General features: G+C 41.8%; 1 protein-coding gene and 1 long non-coding RNA gene across 14 annotated transcripts in view; both read left to right on the top strand.

The window, feature by feature from the left end:
• The window catches only part of LOC135096945 (uncharacterized), a 49,130-nt gene extending 31,840 nt beyond the window's left edge, over positions 1 to 17,290 (top strand). For 2 of the 13 annotated variants that reach the window (XR_010265216.1, XR_010265215.1), the window contains exons 4-10: positions 3,553 to 3,800; positions 9,946 to 10,063; positions 14,081 to 14,250; positions 14,410 to 14,546; positions 14,740 to 14,847; positions 15,188 to 15,327; positions 15,948 to 17,290. This is a non-coding gene — a long non-coding RNA (uncharacterized LOC135096945). Of the gene's footprint in view, positions 1 to 3,552; positions 3,801 to 9,363; positions 10,064 to 11,121; positions 11,185 to 11,234; positions 11,294 to 11,610; positions 11,748 to 14,080; positions 14,251 to 14,409; positions 14,547 to 14,739; positions 14,848 to 15,187; positions 15,328 to 15,947 lie in introns of those variants that run through there. The other 11 variants (XR_010265218.1, XR_010265209.1, XR_010265219.1 and 8 more) reach the window with 11 other exon arrangements.
• Positions 17,291 to 19,404: 2,114 nt separating this feature from the next.
• The window catches only part of LOC135096927 (cytosolic Fe-S cluster assembly factor nubp1-like), a 22,253-nt gene continuing 19,157 nt past the window's right edge, over positions 19,405 to 22,500 (top strand). Inside the window, 2 exon segments of the mRNA XM_063998702.1 lie at positions 19,405 to 19,572; positions 19,976 to 20,027. Of these exon segments, the coding sequence (XP_063854772.1) occupies positions 19,405 to 19,572; positions 19,976 to 20,027 (220 nt within the window).

Here is a 22,500-nt window from a genome sequence, read left to right as displayed (position 1 = left end):
ATTTCCTGAGATTTGCAGCATTAGTACGTGAGATGCTTGTAGCGGAAGAGCAGGAGGAAGAGAAGAAAGAACAGAAAGGAAGGAGAATGAGAGGAGAGGAGGAATGAAAAGAACGACAAGAAAAGGAGGTAGAAAAGGAGGACGAGAAGAACGAAAAGAACAAGAAAAGGAAGGAAGAAGAGGAGATGAAAAATTAAGAGAACAAGAAGAATGGGAAGAAGATAGCAGGTGTAAAGAAGGAATTAGGAGAACAAGAAAAACGGGAAGAAAATAAGACTAATAAAGCAAAAAGAGTGAGAAGAAAAAGGAAAACGCCAAAAGGAGGACAAGAAGAACGGGGAAATAGGAAGAGGAGAAGAATGAAAATAAGCAAGAAATACGACAAGAAGAAAAAGGAAAAACGAGAAAAAAACGAAAAGGAGAGTTCAAACAAAAATACAAGGAAGAGAAAAGAAAAACAAGGAAGATTAGAACGATTAAGAAAATAGAAAAGGAAGAAAAATAAAAACTAGAGGAGGAATAAGTGAAGGAATAGAAGAAGAGGAGGAGGAGGAAGACACAGAAGGACAGGGAAGTGAATGAAAATGATGGTGAGAGAGGAGCGAAGGGGAAGAGTGAAGAGGAAGAGGGGAGTAAGGAACGGAAAGAGCGAAAAGGGAATAAAAATAGAAGAATTAAGGAATAATTGAGAAAATTCTTATGTCCTTTTGCTTATGATGATAAAGCGAATAATTTTTGGTGAAATGATGGAAATTATCAGAAAAAACAGCAAGAATAAAGATAATGACGTAGAAAATATATGTAAAGGTAATGGTGGTGGTGGTGGTGGTGGTGGTGGTGGTAGTGGTAGTAATAATGGTGGTGGTGGTGATGGTGGTGGTGGTGGTAGTAGTAGTAGTAGTAGTATTAGTAGGAGGAGGAGTAGCAATAGTGGTAGTGGTAGTAATTAAGAGTGATATGATAAATAATAATGATAATGATGATAATAATGATAATAATATAACAAGTACAACAACAACAACAACAACAACAACGACTACTACCACCACCACCACCACAACAACAACAACAACAACAATAACCAAACCCAGAACAATGATAAGGAAACAAAAAAAATTAAAAAAAGGAAAAATCCCCACCTTTTTTCCTTCATAACTAGACGTCTCTATAAACAAAACAAACGAACAAACAATGACAACAGAAAAAATAGTAACCGAGTAACAGTAAACAAGAAGCAAGGAGCGAATGTAAAAGTAAGCCTACCCACTCTAAACATTAAAAAAAAATAAATAAAAAATACCAACTTTACGTCATCTGAGAAAACATATATATTTTATCAAGGAGCTTAAACGTTTCTTGCTTAAGTCTTTATTTACGTTCGTTTTCTTTACTTTTGACTGACGCTTGGCAAGATAACAGTATTTGAGTGAGTGAGAGAGAGAGAGAGAGAGAGAGAGAGAGAGAGAGAGAGAGAGAGAGAGAGAGAGAGAGAGAGAGAGAGAGAGAGTTTTCAGGCTAGATGAACACCGAAATGATAAAATTAATGGAGGGATGGATGGATGAATAGATGGATGGATATAAAATTAATTAATATAGATAAAAAAAATGGATAAATATAGAAATGAACAGAAATACAAATAGATAAAGTACGTGAATAGGAAGATACAAAGTTAGATAGACGGATTAACTGATAGATAGATAAACAGATAGATAGATAGATAGATAGATAGAGAGAGAGAGAGAGAGAGAGAGAGAGAGAGAGAGAGAGAGAGAGAGAGAGAGCTAAATTGATACTTAAACAATTACTTTGATAAATAAAAAAATAAAGAATATAGTTTGGCAGAAAATATTTTAAAAAGTGAGAAATATTTTATATATGAATATTGATCAGAATGTCCATAGGGAAAAATAAACACTTTTTTTCCAGTTTCCCGTTAGAATCTTGACACTGTTCACATTTTTTTTTCATTTCTCTTGTTTCTTTTGTTTTTTTTCCATTAATTTCACTTCTTGTTTTCCTTTTTTTCGGTTCTTTTCTTATTCTGCCTTTTATTTTATTTTTTTTATGTTTTGTCTCTTTTTCCTTTTATTTCCTTTTTTCTTCTCTTTTCCTTGTTTTGTTCTTTTGTTTTTTTCGGCTTCTTTTAATTTTGCTTTTCTTTTTTTTTTTTTTTTTGCTTCTCTGATTTTGCTTTTTTAATTTTTCCTTTTTTTTTATCTCCGCTTTGCTTCCTTTTTTCTTTCCCCTTTTGTCCTTTTGCTTTTCTTTCCATTTGTTCGGCTTCTTTCTTTTCACCCAGTCACCCAGTCACTCACTCACGCACCCACTCACCCACTCGCTCACTCACTCACTCACTCACGCAGCCACTCACCCACTCGCTCACTCAAACACCCAGTCATTCACTCACTCACTCACTCACACAGGTAACAAAGAATCTGCAACCCAGTCCATGCAGGCACCAGGTAATTACGTCCGTCAGGCAGCGCGGGTCATGCGTCAGGGAGGGGCGTGAGGTGTGGGCGGCGTGAGGTGTGGGCGGCACATATTTAGTGGTGTCTCGGCCCGCGCCCTTCATTACGCCCTTCTCTATTGACAGACTTGGCGGGGACTGGACGGAGGGAGGGACAGGTGGAGAGGAGGGAGGAGGGATGGACCGGTGGGGGGAAGGAGGGAGGAGGGAGGTACAGTACAGATGGGTGGAATGAGCCATGGATGGGTGGAGGGAAGGAGGGAGGAGGGAGAGATAGGTGAAGGGAGGGAATGAGGGAGGAGGGAGAGAAAGATGAAGGGTAGGAGGGATGAGAGAGGGATATGTGGAGGGAAGGAAGGAGGAGGCAGAGATAGGTGGAGGGAAGAAGGGAGGAGAGGGGGAAAAATAGAGAGAAGTAGGAAGGAGGGATAGGTGAAGAGAACAAGGGAGGAGGGAGGAACATGTGGAGAAAAGGAGGGAGAAGGGAGGTATAGGTGGAGGGAAGGAGGGAGGAGGAAGAGTAAGAGGACGTTATCAAAATAACACATGGATAATTAACAAAACAATGAGAAAAGTGGAGGAAAGAAGGGAGGGAGGAAAGGATAGGTGGAGGGAAGGAGGGGGGGCGGGAGGGACAGGTGGAAAGGAGGAGGGAAACATCAGAGGAAGAGAGGAAATTTTTAAATACCACGTGAAAAATTAACGAAACTATTGGGGAGGTGGAGGGAAGGAGGGAGGGAGGGAGGGATAGGTGGAGGGAAGGAGGGAGGGAGGGAGGGATAGGTGGAGAGGAGGAAGAGGAAGGAAGCTCAGGTGGAGGGAACGGGGAGGGAGGAAAGAAGGATCAGACTTAAGGATGGAGGAAAATATGAGTGGAAGAGGAGAAAATCTGACCTAACACGTGGAAAATGAATAAAACAATGAAAGAGGGAAGGAGCGAACGAGGGGACGAGGGAGGGAGAACCAGCGGTACAAGTCATCAAAGAATAATAACGATAACAAAAACAACGGTAATATTTAATCCAGGAAGTAAAACAAGACAACACATCAACACACACGCATTGTCATCGATCTATTGCAGTGCGCTTACCTGTCCCATCACCACGAGTGCTGTGTGTTTAGCGCTCACCTGTGGTCATTAGGACAGCCACGCGCGCAGGGTCACGTGACGCACCGATTACTGAGGGCGGCCGCGGGCACAGGAGGCGAGTGATGTTGCTTGCCTTTATTCCATTTTGTGACGCGTAAAGTGACTGTGCGTGAGCGTGACGGCGTGCAGAGGTGCGTGAAGGTGTGTTGCATCACCTGTAGCAGCTTCATGTTACTAAGGTGAGTGAGAGCAGAGTGAGTGTGTAGAGAAATTGAGTGAGGTAATGAGCGTCGGTTGCGTGGCTTAAAATTTTCGTATTTTGTGACGTGTGGTGTGAGAGAGTGAGTGCGTGCGTGAGTGTGACGCTGTGTGGAGGTACGTTTAGGTCTGCTTCATCAACTTTATTAACGTCACATGTGTAAGGTGAGTGAGAGGAGAGTAAGAGCGTTGAAAAGTTGATGAGGGGTGAGAGTGCCAGTCACGTGGTGTTAGTTTTTCTTAATTTGTGACGTGTGGTGTCAGAGTAGATGAGGCTGACGCTGTGTAGAGGTGCCTGTAGGTCTGCTTTATCTACTGTGGGCTCGTCACGTACGTAAGATTAGCGTGAAATGAGAGAGAGAGAGAGAGAGAGAGAGAGAGAGAGAGAGAGAGAGAGAGAGAGAGAGAGAGAGAGAGAGAGAGAGAGAGAGAGAGAGAGAGAGAGAGACGATCATAGTGTAGTTTAATTCCTCATTGTGACGCATACTGTACTTCGAGTGACGGTGGTGCAGCATGGGGGGGGCGGTGAGAAAGTCTATATAGCCATCTTAGCACCGAACCGTCACGTCTTTAGAGCGAGTGAGAGGGCGAGGCAGAGCGGTGAGAAGCGAGTGGCAGTAGTGAGAGTTTTAAACCCTTGGGAGTGGGGGGGCGTGGGGGGGGGATCGGAGTGATGGACGGCTGGGGCGCTTGTAATGTACAGAAGCTCTTGTCAGGAGTGAGAGAGTGAGAGTGTGTGTGTGTGTGTGTGTGTGTTAATGGAAGAAGTGTTGAGAGCGTTTGATAATTGTGTGATGCACGGTGTGTCCAGCGGCGCCTCTAAGTGGTGGTGGTGATGGTGGTGACTGGTGATGAGTGGTGGTGGTGGTGATGTGGTGGCTGGTTGTGGTGGTGATGGTGGTGGTGTTGATGTGATGACAGATAGTAGTGGTGATATAGGGACACGTAGTGGTGATGATGGTGACTGGTTGTGGTAGTGATGGTGGTAGTGATCAGGTATGGTGACGGGTGATGGTGGAATGGTGATGGTGGTGATGATTGATAGTGGTGATGATGGTGATGTGATGATTCCTAACTGCTGCTCCAGAAGGAAAAGGAGGAGGAGGAGGAAGAGGACAAAGTTAGAGAGGAGTAAGAAGATAGGAGGAGGAGGAGATGGTGGAGGAGGAGGAGGAGGTGGTGAGAAGGAGGAGCAGGATATGAATTAGGAAGAGGAGGAGGAGGGAAACGATACAAGATGAGAACTCAAGGAGAAGAGGAAGAAGAGGAGGAGGAGGAGGAGGAGGAGAAAACGAGATGGAGAATATAGCACGGAGAGGAAAGGAAGAGGAGAAAAAGAGGAAAATACGGAGAAGGAGGAGAAGGAGGAGGAGGAGTAATTTGGGGAGAGGAGGAGCACGGAGAGGAAAGGAAGAGGAGAAAAAGAGGAAAATACGGAGGAGGAGGAGAAGGAGGAGGAGGAGTAATTTGGGGAGAGGAGGAGGAGAAGTCAGGTGTACAAGTTTAGAGGAAGATGGAGCCGTGTAGGGATATTTGGGGAGGAGGAGGAGGAAGAGGAGGAGGAGGAGGAGGAGGAGGAGGAGGAGGAGGAGGAGGAGGAGGGCAGATAAGTTTAGGATGTTGGTGGTGGTGTGGCGGTGTTGTGTGGTGTGACGAGACGAGGCGAGAAGGGGGAAGGGGAGGAGGAGGAGGAGGAAGAGGAGGAGGAGGATGAGACAAGGGCACTAGGCTTTGATTTTAGAGTTGAGGAATAAGGCAAGTTGGTTCCAAGTGGGCGCTTCGTTAGTTATGGGTCCGTGCTGCTTAGTGGGGCGTCGGCGTGGGTGTGGGGGGGGAGAAGGAACATGGGCGTTCTGGGGCTGTGGGGGCTGCAAGAAGGGCGGTAATGGCTGGGGGGCTGAGGTGGACATGGGCGGCGCTGGGTCAATGGGGCAATAGGATGGCAGATTGATGGTTTAATGGAGGGTGGGCAGGCTGCTGGGTGTGCTGAGGGAAGGGGTGAAGGGCTGAAGAAAGAGTGATGGGGGTGAAGGGGGTGAAGAAAGGGTGATGGGGTGAAGGGGTGGCTGCTAAAGGGATATTAGGCTGTATTGTTCTAGGAAGGTGAGTGAGGACGACTGGGATGAGTGGGAAGGTACTGGGGTGATGACTGGGAAGGTACTGGGGTTACTTTGGGGGCGATAAGTGGGGAGGTACTGATGAGGTGATGGCTCGGGAGGTAATGGCGAGGTGATGGCTGGAGCTGGTGGGGTGACAGTTACAAAACAGTAACAAAGAAACACTTGACATGGGAAGGAAAATACGTGGAGGTGCAGCGTAACAGAAAACGCGACTAAGAAAGGAAATAAAAGGGATACGTGAATAAAGATAACCGGAACTCATTCCTTTAACATATAAAGAAGAAAAAAACACATTACTTAAAGAACAGAAAACGGAACTCACTCCATTAATGTAATAAAGAAGAAAAAACACGTTACTTAAAGAACAGAAAACAAAACTCACTCCATTAATGTAATAAAGAAAAAAAACACGTTACTTAAAGAAGAGAAAACAGAACTCACTCCATTAATGTAATAAAGAAGAAAAACACCTTACTTAAAGAAGAGAAAACAGAACTCACTCCATTAATGTAATAAAGAAGAAAAAACACGTTACTTAAAGAAGAGAAAACAGAACTCACTCCATTAATGTAATAAAGAAGAAAAACACGTTACTTAAAGAACAGAAAAGAAGTAAAACACACAAAGGAGGTAATACATTTCTTTTTCAATAAGAACCCTCGGAAGCACACACACACACACACACACACACACACACACACACACACACACACACACACACACACACACACACAAAATAAATAAATAAATAAATAACAATAATAATAATTAAAAATAAATTAATTAATAAAAACAACCTTCCGAAAATACCAGTCAACATAAAACAAAAGAAAACACTCGCACAAAACAACAACAACAACAACAACAACAACAACAACAACAAACAGGTTTTAACGTCACAACCTGCAGTCACTTACAAAACCTAAATTTTTACCCTTAACTACACCCACAACAACAACAATAACAACAACAACAAGAAACACTTACAATATAAACAAGCAATTAAATCACAGAGTAAGAGAGAGAGAGAGAGAGAGAGAAAGAGAGAGAGAGAGAGAGAGAGAGAGAGAGAGAGGAGAGAGAGAGGAGGAGAGAGAGAGAGAGAGAGAGAGAGATTGAAAGTGAGTGAGATTCAGCCAGCCTCTCCTTCTCCAGCGGAATTGCAGTAGGCTCTCCGAGTGTTAGGGAGAGGAGGCCAAATTGTTGCAGGTGTGGAAGGGTTTTGTCTCCTGTATCAACCTTACTTATAACTGCTCGCAAATTTGCATCTTATTATGCATCTTACTTATGCAGGTAAGTGAAGCAAGGCGACCTGTTCCCCCATCCTCCTCCTTCTCTTGTTTCTCCTCTTCCTCCTCCTCCCATCTCTGTTCTTACACTTCTCTCTCTCCTACGTATTTCTTTCTTCTTCTCTTCTCTCTCTGCTTTCCTTTTCTTCCACCTTCCTTTTTCCTACTTCCTCCTCCTCCTCCTCCTCCTTCCTTCCTTCTCTGTTTTTACCTTTCTCTCTTTCTCCTACGTGTTACTTTCCTCTCTCTTCCATTTTCTCTTCTTTTCTCCTCCTTCCTCCTACACCTTTCTCTCCTCCTCCTCCTCACTTTTCTTCTCTTCCCTTCCCTTCCCCTCCCTCTCTCTCTCTCTCCTAACTTATTTCTTTCTTCCCTCTTCATTCTTCTTCGTCCTCTTCTTTCTGATTTCCTTTCCCTCCTACTCCTCCTCTATCTCCTTCTCTTTCTCCTATCTCTCCTCTACCTCCATCTCACATTTTTCTCCCTCTTCTCCCTCTCTGCTCTCTTTCCTTCCCTCTTTCCTTCATTTCCTCCTCCTCCTCCTCCTCCACCTCCTCTTAGTCCAATATTTTCTCTCCCCTTCCTCTCCTTTCTTTTCTTCTCTTTTCATTCTCACTTCTTTCGTGTATTCAGAGGAGAGGTAGGTGAGGAGAAAAGAGAGGAGAGAAGAGAGGGAAAGATGGAGGGGAAAGGAAACTGGAAAGAGGAGGAAAAGTTAGGAAGAGAGAGAGAGAGAAAAAAAAAAAGAAGACATGGAGAGGGAAAGAAAGGAAACTGAAGGCTGAAGGGAGGGAGAGAGAGGGGAGGAAACAGGTTAGAGGAATGGAGGAAAGTAAAGAATCGAATTAGAAATGGAGGAGGGAGGATACGATGCAAGGAGTGTTTGTAAAGTGAGCGCTGATTGGCTGGTGCAGTACGTCCGTAGCTGCGTGATTCAGTGGTGTGTATAGCCTGCCTTGTGTTGCTTCCTGGGGGCCTGGGTCTGGTCTCGTCTTGCCTGGAGGTGGTAACACTCAGAGGGAAGACCAATCACAACTCTTTAATTTGTGTTGTTTGGCGTGTGCTTGAGTTTTGTCACGCTTGTAATTACTCAAGGGGAAAGGTTAATTCATTACAAAGTTTAATATATTTTATTGGTATGGGTATTCTTTGGTAATTCTGGATACTATTGCAAAAAAAAAAAAATGTTTGGGTTAATAGAGAGAAAAGAAAAGAAAGATAGAATTTATATATTTTACCTGTTAATCCTTTGAGTGCTAATGATGCTATGACAGTCCATTAAGTTTGCAAGGAGAGAGAGAGAGAGAGAGAGAGAGAGAGAGAGAGAGAGAGAGAGAGAGAGAGAGAGAGAGAGAGGAGAGAGAGAGAGAGAGAGAGAGAGAGAATCACCATGATAGCAGGAAACTAATATGTGAGCCCTTTCCTGTCACCCCCCTCCCTCTTTCACCATTCCTACTCCCTTCTGTCCCTTCTCCTATTCCCCTTACCTTCCCTCCCTTTTCCTCCCTTTTCCTCCAGCTGACCCTTGTTTTTGTTTCCCATTTTTTTCTTCACCTGGGTAATTTTGTCGGGGGTTGGGGGGAAACATACTGATACGATCTCTCTCTCTCTCTCTCTCTCTCTCTCTCTCTCTCCTCTCTCTCTCTCTCTCTCTCTCTCTCTCTCTCTCTCTCTCTCTCTCTCTCTCTCTCTCTCTCTCTGAAAATTGAAGGTGGGGAGAGCAGAGGGGAGGGAGAGGGAGGAGGAGAAAGGGGGAGGTGGTGATTTGAAGGTGATGCGACTGTGATGGCTGTGCTGTGATAATGTGCTGATGATGATGATGTTGATGGTGACGGTTCATTTAATTCTTGTTGGTTTGTCTGATGGTGTGTGTGTGTGTGTGTGTGTGTGTGTGTGTGTGTGTATTCGCCTTAATATTACATCTTTCCCTCACTTCTTTCCTTTCTCACTTATTTCTCGTCTGTTTTTTTTTTTTTTTTTTTATATATAGTTCTTCATTTTTTTCTCTTCCCCTCATTTCTTCTTTTATATTTTCCCTCGTACATTTGCTGTGTGTCGCTCAAATTTCCTTCACTCTTCGTCATTTCTCTTCCATATTTCCTTGACATAACCTGTCATCTCTCTCTCTCTCTCTCTCTTAAGCATCCAGGGGCCAGATCCACGAAACGGTTGCTACTTTTAACAAACTGCGATCAGCGCCCATTATCAACCTCGGACCGCCATATGGTATCCACGAACGCATAAGAGGTTGGTGTTGCCATAGTAGCAAGGTTGGTAAGAAGTTACAACCTCCTGAGGTGATGTAGGTTAACTCCACCTCGCCTGAAAACTCTTATATAAATATTTATGTGCACAAAATAACCTTTTTTTTAATTGTTTACAAGCTTTATCAGCAAGGAAGCATGGTTTTGTGATGCATAAAGTGAAATCTTGCATGGAACACTGAAAACAAATGAAGAGGCTGATTTGTCCCACACGTGCGCACTCCCCCCATTCCCCCGCCCACCAACAAGTGTGTACTGTGATTACGTATTGTTTTCGTCGTTTCTTGTGCATATATTGGATATTTTCTTAACATACTACCACGTTCGTGCCTTGAGGCAAGAAAGGCGGTTTCAGGATCGCCTTGACCCCTTGGCATTGAGTGATAATGAGCTCATGACCAAATATCGCTTCCCTCGGCTGACCTACTAATCCTCTTGTTTGAGGAGATGCAGCCTCAGCTGGAGAGAAGGACAAGGCATAGCCAGGCATTACCAACTCACACCCAGGTTTTGCTGGCCCAGAGACTGTTTGCCAGTGGGCCCTTCCAAAACGTCATTGGAGACACTGCAGGTAAGATGATACTGGTGTTGCATGCTTCAGTACAGGGGCTGGCTGTTGTGGAAATTATCAGGGAGCCCTTTCCCTGACCTTATTAATGGTCTATTCTCTTACATTCTTCGCATATACCTTTAGATACACATAAAACGTAACTTTAAGGCGAGGAAGAAGTGCCCCTGCCCTTCAGGGAGTCCAAGGGATGGGCGAAGGCCCCCAGAGATTAGGTTAGTCCACCGTACACTTTTATAAGAAACATTACCTAATCTAACATAACCACAGGGGCTAGACCCACCCTTAAGGACACTAATATAAGTTAGCATAACCTGTGAAACACCCGTGAAGGGATGGGGGTACATATATGTTTCAGGTTTATCAAGAGGTACTGTATATGTGAAAGAATGGAAGAGGATGGAGGTGTAATAAGGACAAGAGAGGACTCCAAACAATTACCACTACTTTTTGTTGAAACAAATTGCACAATATTCTATAAATAACTTTTGTAGGTGAATAAACTGATGTTCAGTGTGGTGAATAATACTTAAGTGTGGCTGACTTTCAAGGATAAAAGGGCATAAAAGTCAACCTGCTGCATGCCACAGTTTATAAAGTTGTAATCCAGTGTTAGGAACGTGCCAAGATTAGTTCCTAGTGTCAAAATATGTGAGTGCATAATTGATAAGGAGGGATGAGGGATGATGCTAACCTTACCAAAAGCTGCCGTCAAGTACCCCCCGGGGCTGTCCCTTCCTCACACACCACATTATTATTCATGTGTACAAATATTTCTAGACTTGTAGGTTTATTTCTGACATGTTTCTAACACTGTCTTGAGGATAACTTAATTTACTATACTGCTGGGCAAAAATATTTGACAGCAGATGTAATGTGTGCATGGATACGGCTGCACTCATGGAAACAACACTGCATTACATCTACAAGGATCACATTACATTTCTGCTGCTGTTTTTTTTTTTTTTTTTTTTTTTTCTTTCTTACAGCAGAAGGATGTATCTTATTCAAAATAAATAAATAAACAAAATGAAAACTAATGGCTTATAATCTGCTTTCAGGACCTATGCAAGCAAGTGTCAGCAGGGTCTTCAAGTGTGTGTGTGCACCGTGTTGAGTGATAAGTCAGTGCAGGAAATCAAGATGCCTCCAACACAACCTTGATCAAAGGAGAAACTGCACACCAGTTCTTCAGGATTAAAAATTTCTTAAGGATTATTGGGGCCATTGATGGTAAGATTATCAATAATGTATTTTGTTTTAAATTTAGTGCTATTGTTATAGTCTATCACTTCATCGGTGTTTACTTTGAGTGAAAGGTATCTCACAGCCTCAAGTTCTTCTTAAGCATTAAAAAGTTTTCATATCTTATGTATACTGTGTGCATATCCAGTGTAGGGATGCTATATATATATAGTATATATATATATATATATATATATATATATATATATATATATATATATATATATATATATATATATATTAATGATAGATATATGTAGCTACTGTGTAACATGATCATCTAATACTTTCTTTTGTGTGCACAGGCACCCACATTGCCATCAAGGCCCGAAGAGTGGACGAGGCCCTCTACTTTAACTGGAAAAGGTATCACTCCCTCTGAAAATCCAACTTGTTTGTGATGCGAATGGAGTGATCCTCAGCTACTGCTTCAGATTCCCAGGTATATAGTATTATTGCATTACATGTTTACCCAACCATGTATTTTATTGATTTTCATGTGACTGCAATTGGTTACTGGTATTACATAAGAAAACAGTGTGACAAACCTTGACATTAGTTATAGAAGGAGGCAGTAGACACCTGCCGAAACGATATTTTACTCCCAGTGAGGTCTAAAGCACTGTTCAGGGTGTGCTGTGAACTTATCATTAAACCCAGCTGTGACCTCACTGAACGTTTCCCTTTGTGTCTTACAACACAAGGAGGCAGTCACAGCCTGCCCTCTAAAGACAACTCTCTTCCTCCACACAAAACTACAAGCACCTAAAAACACACACACCCTTCACTCAAAAATTTTCAAAATCATCATGGCGACTCCTACACCAGCCTCCGAGTCCCCATCTGGGGAGGGGACCATAAATGTCCCCAGGTTGGACTGCCTTTCTGTCAACGACCTTCATTAAGTGTCTTGACAACCCCCCCTCAATGTTCTCTTCATTAACTTCTGCAACATTTGCAGTCTAAGATCTAATTTTCAATCTGTAGAACAGCACCTCTCCTCTTCTAAACCTCTTCTTTTCCTCACTGAAACTCGGGTGTCTGAGACAACTGACAGTAGCCCCTTTTTCTGTTCCCTCCTACTTTCTCTATCCTCATTTTCGATCCAAAGCTGGATGTTGCCTTTATGTGTGCAATGCCTTAACATGCTTTTGTGCCCACGCTCTTGAATCTTCCGAGTTTTCCCACCATTTGGCTACAAATACAGAGTCACTCTCAAACTAAATTTATCTGTGCTGTATATCTCTCACCTAACTCCTCTGACTATAAGAAATTCTTTGACTACTTAACTTCCAAAGTGGAGCACATTCTGACCCTCTTCCCTTTTGCAGAGATCTCCATTCTTGGAGACTTCAATGTTCACCACCAGCTTTGGCTTTCCTCTCCCTTCACTGACCATCCTGGTAAACTAGCCTTCAACCATATATATATAGAGAGAGAGAAGAGAGAGAGAGAGAGAGAGAGAGAGAGAGAGAGGAGAATGGTGCGATAGCGGAAGAAACATCCCTGTGTACGCTTTGTGACAATGTGAAACTGTAAAAGCCATGTTCCCAGATTGTTATGTGAGTCATAAAAAAAATAATAATAATAATCCTATCACAAGATGTTGTAAGTTAAGTGGACACGTGTAAGAAATGATAATTCTGCGTAATTATGAAGAAATTCTGAGGTTGGTGTGTGAGGTCTAAATTTGTTAGTATACATTGTTAGGGCCTAGCTGTATGTGGGACCATCAGTTAAAATGTTCAACAACAATTTGAAGGTACAGGAGGCTGATAAACTTGTAGGTATATTACAACAACAACAACAACAACAACAATAATCATCTTCAAGGTGAAGAAAGTTGTTTGTATAGGGTGCGGCCCGAAGGTTCAGTTGTGTGCAAGTGTTCCCTCCAGCTGCTTGCTCCACTGACCCTCCCATGCAGCTCTTGGCCTGCCTCTCCATCTTCATCCTGCCACTTCTCCAAACATAAGTCTTCCAGGTGTTCTGTCTTCTGTTATCCTCTCTGCGTGCCCCAGCCATCCTCTCTGTCTGTCCTGTCACCTTCACTACATGTGTCTCAGTTTGCGTCTTGTGCACCTCACTGTTGTCTTGAACCTTAGTCCTCGTGTTTGGCGTTTGGCGGAAGTCGTACCTTACGCTTCTCCTTTTCTTCTTTTCCTTCTGTTCCTCCGGATCTTTCTTTCTCTCTCTTTTTTTTTTTTTTTTTTTTTTTTTCTTCTTCTTCTTCTTCTTCTTCTTTTTCTTCTTACTACCATCATTATTATCATTATCATCATTATTATTATCATCATTCTGCCTTTTCTCCTCCTTATCGTCGTGGCCATCATCGTCGTTGTCGTCGTCATCCTACTTTTCCTCGTCCTACTACTACTACTACTACTACTACTACTACTACTACTACTACTACTACTACTACTTTCCCACTTATTTATCACGTAATGGTTTATGTCCCCATAATGTGATCCTTGTATATGTTTACATGGAAACAACACTGCATTACATGTACAAGGATCACATTACATTTCTGCTGCTGTTTTTCTCTCTCTCTCTCTCTCTCTCTCTCTCTCTCTCTCTCTCTCTCTCTCTCTCTCTCTCTCTCTCTCTCTCTCTCTCTCTCTCTCTCTCTCTCTCTCTCTCTCTCTCTCTCTCTCTCTCTCTCTCTCTCTCTCTCTCTCTCTCTCTCTCTCTCTCTTACAGCAGAAACATGTATCTTATTTAAGATAAATAAATAAACAAAATGAAAACTAATGGCTTATAATCTGCTTTCAGGACCTATGCAAGCAAGTGTCAGCAGGGTCTTCAAGTGTGTGTGTGCACCATGTTGAGTGATAAGTCGGTGCAGGAAATCAAGATGCCTCCAACACACCTTGATCAAAGGAGAACTGCACACCAGTTCTTCAGGATTAAAAATTTCCTAAGGGTTAGTGGGACCATTGATGGTAATTTATGTATACTGTATGCATATCCAATGCAGGGATGGTATATATATATATATATATATATATATATATATATATATATATATATATATATATATATATATATATATGCTGCTGTGTAACATGATCATCATGTAATAGTTTCTTTTGTGTGCACAGGCAGCCACATTGCCATGAAGGGCCAAAGTGTGGATGAGGCCCTCTACTTTAACTGGAAAAGGTATCACTCCCTCTGAACATCCAACTTGTTTGTGATGCAAGTGAAGTGATCCTCAGCTACTGCTCCAGATTGCCAGGTATATAGCATTATTGCATCACATGTTTACCCAACCATGTATTTTATTGATTTTCATGTGACTGCACATGGTTACTGGTATTGCATAAGAAAACATAGTGTGATAAGCCTTGACATTAGTTATAAATGAACACTTGATATACTCCTTTATAAGTAATGAATCCTCTTGTAGTATGAAAACTCACTTTTCACAGGTGCCTGCACTCTTGTGGAGGTGGCTTGCAGTACAGACCCATCAAGTGTGTCAAAATAATTAATGCTTGCCTGCTCCTACACAACTGCTGCATCAAGTTCCTGATGACGTATGTACTTGTCACTATTTTTCTGGTAGTTGACAGGATGTATCTGTATCATGGACATTAGATTTAACCGAGTACAGTCGTGAATGTTCTTACATTTGTTGTTAGGGTAATAATATTTGTCAGAAGTGTACCATCATTTAATGAAAATTATTATTATTTTTTTTTTTTCCCTACAAAGATGTCTTGAAAGTCATTATGGTTTGGGCTAGTTTTAGATCATCAAAATGCTAAATGTCAAACTGCATGACTATTCCTCTCATACAATATAAACTTTAAACAAATGGAACAGTTAGGTTCCAGTCCCTAGACCTCTCAGACCCTCACAAAAGTCTGCTTACAGCTACCACCTCTTGAGGATGAAGCAGTGCCCCATGCTGATACCAACCCTGCTGTGCTGTAGAGGGGTCAGTGTGCTCCAGGCAGAATTGTGTGGCAAGAAATCATACAAAACTTCTTCCAGCAATGCAGTAAGGAAGTGAGGTCAGTAATCATGTAATGAGTGAATTAATGGTTTTCCATGTATCACTGCATACTAAATGAAAGAGATCTGTGCACCATTTAAATTCAGCAAATACTTAAGTGGCTTGCTAGTATAAGGTATGAATAACACAAATAGATAAAAAAAATGCTGTAGATTTATTTAAAAATAAAATAATATTACCAGTTACCAAAGTCTTTGCAAGAATAAGAAAAATATAACATATATGAGTATAGTTCACATCCTGAAAAAAAAAAAAAGTAAATAAACATATTTGTAGAAATGGCCACCAGCAGGTCACCACAAAACACTAATCTTATTTTTGTACTTTAAGTAACACAGAAGCATTGTACGTATCACAGTGAAGTTTGGTATTATATTGCATTAACATTAACATGCTGCTCGAGGTTAATGATAGAATTGCTACAACTAATTCTACAGAAAAGAAATAAAACTTAATATAACTTAATTTCATAACTTAGTGTTATAACTTAATAACTTAATAAAGGTAAACATTAAAATGCTATAAATTATTGGTGGGTGGTGTTGGCATTAATGAAGTGCTCAGTAAGTGTTACCAGCTGCTGCAGTGAATGCAGAATGTTCCTCTGCACTTCAACAGATTGTCAAAGTGCCTGGGACATGTTTTGTACAGCCAGCTGCACCATCACCAGCTCGTCCAAGCTCGGACTAATCTGCTGTTGGGTTTCCTGTGCTTGAGAGAGAACTTCTGAGTGAGTCTGAGTGGCCACCTGCAGTACAGTTCAGAAGCAAACATGACTTTACACCACAAGTTACAAATTAAGTGGTATTTTAAGTTACATGTCATGCTGTGTCCTTTTACCTCATTTGCTCCTTGGACCTTTCTGCTATACAGTACCCAGGCTGGTGGTGTGATGCACTTATGGAATCAACACTTTATATGCCTCAGAGATGTATTCCTCAAAAAAAATAAATAAATATAATAAAAAAATAAAATAAAAAATTAGGTCAAAGTAGCAAGAACAACAGACTTAGTGGCAGGAGTTGTATAATCAGTGTTCATTGTACTGGAGGACACAACTGAATACATGTTAACATGTTATTCACCATTGCATGTAGTCATCTATAATGAGCATAATTTGAACAAAGATGTTCTCATCCAGTGCAGATGATACACCATTGTCAAATCCAGAGGCCCCTGTGGACCCAGCAACACCAGCAGTGGTGTTGGATGGCTCCAACACCACTGCTGGTGGAAGACTGTGGTCCTAGAGGCCCTGACACTTCTGGAAAAAAAAAAAAAAAGCTGTCATTACTGCAGGTAGAGAATAAGCTGGTATTCTTTGAGTGATGTTTTTATTGACAAATTTTTCTTTTAATTAGCAGTCAACCTAGTCATGTCTGTGTTTATCACATGGTTTTGCTGAGTTGATGAGCAAATGTGCAGATATCTACATTCATGAAGATGAGTGTTGGACATGATGCTGCCAGCCCCATGGAAGATGATGCTGTAGCACAATTATTGTTACATTACAGTACTGAACTTAAAAACAGCATTAATTTACAAAATGTAATTTGACCTTTGTTAGTTTACTTATGCAGTGTGGTGCCATCACTTTCAGGGTATGGCAGTCCTGCAAATGCTGTGTGAGACAACATCCACAGCATGACCAACTCCACAGTAGTGTGTGTTGTCTCATCTGGAGGCCCCCACCTGCATGGATATGAATGTTGCAATTATCATCCACTTAGAAGTTCACATGTAAAGCCAAATCAACTTGGTGTAAATCATGAATGCATTAGAGCACAATAATGTTATCTAGCACTGCAGTGGTCACTGTCTCAGACCTGACTGCCAGAGGTACTGTACATACTCCTATTTATAATCCATTGCTTAGTTGGTTCTTGGTTATGTTTATTGACTATATGGGTAAATTTTGTACCAGCACCAATAATGAAATACAACATGTACACAAGAGCAAACTTCTTTTTATACAACTGCAGGGGTTTTAAGCACTGCTAACAATCACCTAACCTAACTAACCTAACCATAACCCAACCCTCCTTCCTCAACAAAGTAAAACCAATGTTCAAGAAATAAAATTTATTACAGCAGTTTGTGTCCCAAAGGCTGACCAGAAAGAAACTTTTTTTTTTTTTCTCCCAATATGTAACTGAAAGTCATACAGAGGAATTTGTTCATATTACTCAAAACAATGTTCAGCAATGCCCAAAACATTAGTTAATTAAATTCCATCAGCAATTAGGTCAAGACAAAATATGAATCAAATATGGTAGTGTGGGTAAATTTTTACTCTTTCATCTGTTTATCTTTTCCACATGAAACTAAACTATTTGCTTTTTGTTATTTTTGGCCTACACTGAATTAGTATGTTAATCAAACCTGATGTAACCTTACCAAAGTGATCCAACAAAACCAAAATAATATAACCTAACCTAACCTAACCTCAAATATCTAAAATAACCTTGCTTCTCTAAAAAAAAAAATATGTACATGTAGCTGTTTAACAATTGCTGTCATTATCATAATTAATTTGCAGTTGGTATGTGTGGGGTTCAAATTAGTCTGGAATGACAAAATGTATCTGATGAGAAGGAGAAGAAAAGCCATGTTGAGACTGGTGAAAGAGTAAAAGAATACCCTTCTGTGTGTCTGCTGGAACCATAAGCCATGATTTCACTTACTTGCAGCAGGACGTCACACCATTTTTGAGGAAATCTCACAGTAATAACAATCATATAGCTCTCTATCCCTCTTCTGTGTCAACCGCACCATGCTCGGTCTGCAACTATGCTAACCAAAATGTGATAAGAATAACGATTAACTCACCAGTGTCTGCAGTGTGACGCTGTTCTGCACCACCCTTGTTCTTGACATGGGTCGCAGGTCCTTCAATTTCCTCTGGACCTCAGGATAGGCAATTGCCGTGAGGGGAAGATGGCTGAGTCTGGGCAGGTTGAGAGATGTGATGCTCATCAGGGTGGAGAGTGGAGAGTGGGTAGCGAAGTGCAGTGTGGTAGGAGTAGACACGCTGCCAAAGGAGCAGGAAGTAGTCCTTGGTCTCAGAGGAACAGCCCTATACCAAGGGTAGAAGGGGTTGCCTTATCATCAAACTTTGTAAACAATGTCGCGTGACTCCCTTTTGTGGTGTCAGTTTTGCTGTCCACCGCACCCCGATTCTACACCACCTCCACCAAGGTCAAGGCCTCGGTGTCAGTGAATCATTGTCTCCTTGTTTTCTTAGGGGGTTCAGTAGCCATGATGAAAGCATCGTGAGGACAGTTGAGTGCGGTGAGTGGTGACATTGGGTGTGTGACGCTGTATCAAAGTTTGTAAACAATGCCGTATGATTTCCTCTGCAATAACACAAAGCATCCTGGGATTGGCTGCCTTGCATGTGACGTCGAGTCAGTGACGTATCACTCGGGCAGCCAATGGGAACGCTGAGGGGGTTAGCAACCTCCACCCGCCAACCGCAGAAATTCTTTGTGGATACCGTTTCTTGGAGATTGTAATGCGGTTGCTGTGAGAGCGGAGTTATACCATTTGCCCAATCACAGGATGTTAGGCAGAAACCTGTTTCATGGATCTGGCCCATGGAGGGGGAGAGGGACGACCTGGAAATCTGTTCTTGTTTTCTTTATCCTCTCTCTCTCTCTCTCTCTCTCTCTCTCTCTCTCTCTCTCTCTCTCTCTCTCTCTCTCTCTCTCTCTCTCTCTCTCTCTCCTCATTTATTGCTTACATTCTTATTCCTATCATTATTCTGCCTTATTTTCCTTTAATTCCAGTTATTATCCATGCTTCCCTTCGCACGTAATTCGCAATATTTCTTTCTTTTATTCGCCTTGTCCTCTTTATTGTCCTCTATCCTCTTTTAAGTATTATTCCACGTCTATTTTCTCCTTTTTTCCTCCTCTCCATGTTACCTTTAAGCGGTGCGGTGTGTGCACACACGGGGCGTGGTGTGTGCAGGGATTTCACTGTAATGCTGAAACATTTCTCCGTCTTTCTTCACAGATTTCAGTTTCGTGGCTTTACATAGTAGCGTCATAATTAAGCTCTTTTTCTGGGAGCGATGAGCGACTCTGAGAAACACGGCGAGGGAACAGCTGGTGTGGTGATCCTGGGGAGACTGAAGGGAAGGGGAGGCTTGAGGGGAGTTACAAAACAAGATTTGACGGAGCTGACGCCGGGACGGCTTTCAGACAGGCGTGTGGAGGTGGGGGAGGGACATTCTGAAGGCGTGTGATGGGCTGGCTGTGTGTGGTGCCGGGAGCTTTGGCACATATATCATTCATTGCTGGCAGTTATTGGTACAAGCACGGTCACAAGGCGAGGGACGGGCCATGCTTGTCTCCAGTGTCTGCCATTTGCACTCCGTCGCAATTCCTGTGTCCTGCTGATCGTCTCCTCATAACAGTGGCAAGGGACAGTGTTATCAAACCAAAGTGATGACGGTTGAGGGAACATGAGACACATACGAGTAACATGCCACACAGTAACGGGGTGCTTGTGAGTCTACTTGGGTCATGAGCTACTAGGGCTGTAGGGGGTGACTTATTACTGGTACTCCTGTAGAATATTTGGCACAAGGATCACTGGTACTGAATGGTCATCTGGTACCGGAGTCACTGGTAAATTTACAGGGGTCATGTGGCCAAGATGTGTCAGCCTTAGTCACTAGGGACGCGGGATCAAGTGGGCGCCGCGTCAGTTGTGCCTTGAGATGAATGCCAGTCACACCTTGTTTCATTCGCTTCATTAATACTGGATGGAGGAACTACACGTGTCAGCGGAATACGATGCAAACTACACTTCAGATTTACAGACTTAATCAGATATTTTCTTGACGCGGCATGTGAGTGAAGCCTGGACGGAATAAAAGGGATGAAAGGCTCTTGATGTGAAGGGAACGAAGAGAAGGAAGGCTGTATGGAGGAGGGAAAGGAAGGAATGAAGAAAAGAAGCTTCGAGAGGGGAATAAATTTGCTTGAAGGGAATAGAAAGGGAAGTGAAGGGATGGGAGGGGAATATAGGAAGGAGGGGTGTTATATAATGTATGAAGGAAGGAAGGAAGGAAGGAAGGAAGGAAGGGGAATAAGAGAACTGGAGGGAAAGGGATGGATAGACAAGAGCTGCTGGAAGGGGATAGAAATATATTATGTATGAGGAAAGAGAAAGGGAGGGAGGAAGGAAAGAGATTGTGTAGATACAAAGAAAAATATCATCTGCTTGCCGTGGAAAAAGCCACCAATTGAGGAACCTTTGCCAGAGAGAGCAGTGACATGAACACACACACACACACACACACACACACACAACAGACTGGTGGTGAGAGGCCCTTGTGACGAGGTCAGCTGGTCTGGGAAGGGTCATAACAGCTGGATGCGTTAGTGAGCCGTCGCCTTCTTGATTAACCTGTTGAGGGAGGAGGAGGAGGAGGAGGAAACTGATAGACCGTAGGGAACATTTGTGTGTGTGTGTGTGTGTGTGTGTGTTAAGGTAAATACATGACCTGACTAACACACACACACACACACACACACACACGCACACACACACACACACACACACACACACACACACACACACACACAACGAATGCATCGAACATAATAAACTCAATCTAGAAAACTTACAATACAAAATATGAATTTACTTTTAACCAACCGGAGAAAGTCAACGTGTCTCAGGAAGAGGAAGAGGGGGAGAGGGAGAGGCGCCCCCTTGAATTCCCCATTTATTCTGATGGGGACAGGTGCCATTACTCTGACCCCCTGTCTACCTGGGTGAACAATACTGGCTTACCTGGCGAGCTCGATAAATTTCCATATACCTGAGAGGCCAGCCGCGGGCACCAGAGAGAGAGAGAGAGAGAGAGAGAGAGGGAATTTGAAAGGTTCGTAATTTTGTTTGTTGATTTTATGATTGATTGGTGTTTGTTTGTTTTTGTTTGCCCTTCGTTTGTGTTTGTTTGTGTTTAAAGAAGCTGGATTTATTTTTTTACTTCGTATTAATAAATTTGTTAACATTTTTTTTTACCATTAAGAACTACGATTCAACTTCTAGAATTATAACTTTTTCACAAATTACCTGTCATTACTAACGTCATCTCCTTATTGAGTAATTTCCCCTTATTGATAACCCCCTAATTAACAACTTGATATTTTTCCCCTATCAATAACAAACTTTATTTTCTTAGCGTTTAAAGCATATTTCTCTATTAAGAATTGTGTTTTCCTTTTTTTTTCTTTTTATAATTTTTCCTTGTGTATTTTCTCTAATTAACGACTTGATATTTTTCCCTATCAATAACAAACTTTATTTCCTTAGCGATTAAAGCATATTTCCCCATTAAGAACAGTCTTTTCGTTCTTTTTCTTCTCATTTTCCTTGTCTTTTCTCTAATTAAAAACTTGATATTTTTCCCTATCAATAACAAACTTTATTTCCTTAGCGATTAAAACATGTTTCCCCATTAAGAACAGTCTTTTTTTTTTCCTTTTTTTTCTCATTTTTCCTTGTGTCTTTTCCCTTCATTTCTCACCCCTAATTTTCTCTCGCTCACAAGCAATCCCCAACCCTTTGCCCTGGTTACTCATTACTCCTGTGTCTTCCTTTGTGTTCCTTTATATATCCTACTTGGTGATAGCCTTAGATTTATTACGTCAACGCCAAAATACCAATCAGGGAACCAGTCTGTCATTCAGCCAGTCAGTCAGTCAGTCAGTCAGTCAGTCAGTCAGTCAGTCAGTCAGTTAAGTAATCAGTGCATCAGTTTATCAGTTGGTCAGTTCAGTATTCAGTCAGTCATTCAGTCAGTTAAGCAATCAGTGCATCAGTTTATTAGTTGGTCAATTCAATAATCAGTCAGTCAGTCAGTCAGTTTGTCACCTCCAGAACTAGACTCTTATATATTCTAGGCGATTTTTTTGTGCTTATTAATATATGGATTGATTTGCTTGCTTGCTTGATTGATTGATAATTTTACTTGGTTGCCTCCTTCATTGATGTTTATGCAGCAACAAAATAGCGAACTTTTTTTTTTACTGTACACCTTCGCACGTAAAAAAAAAATAAATAAATAAATAAATAAATAAAAAAAATAACCAGTCAGTCAATTAAGGAGTCAGTCAAACAAAACGTCACCTAAACCTTTTTTCTTTTCTTT

The sequence above is a fragment of the Scylla paramamosain genome, unplaced genomic scaffold (genome assembly GCF_035594125.1).
Source record: "Scylla paramamosain isolate STU-SP2022 unplaced genomic scaffold, ASM3559412v1 Contig9, whole genome shotgun sequence".
Taxonomy (NCBI): Eukaryota; Metazoa; Arthropoda; class Malacostraca; order Decapoda; family Portunidae; genus Scylla; species Scylla paramamosain.
This window is presented reverse-complemented; position numbering and strand designations above follow the sequence as displayed.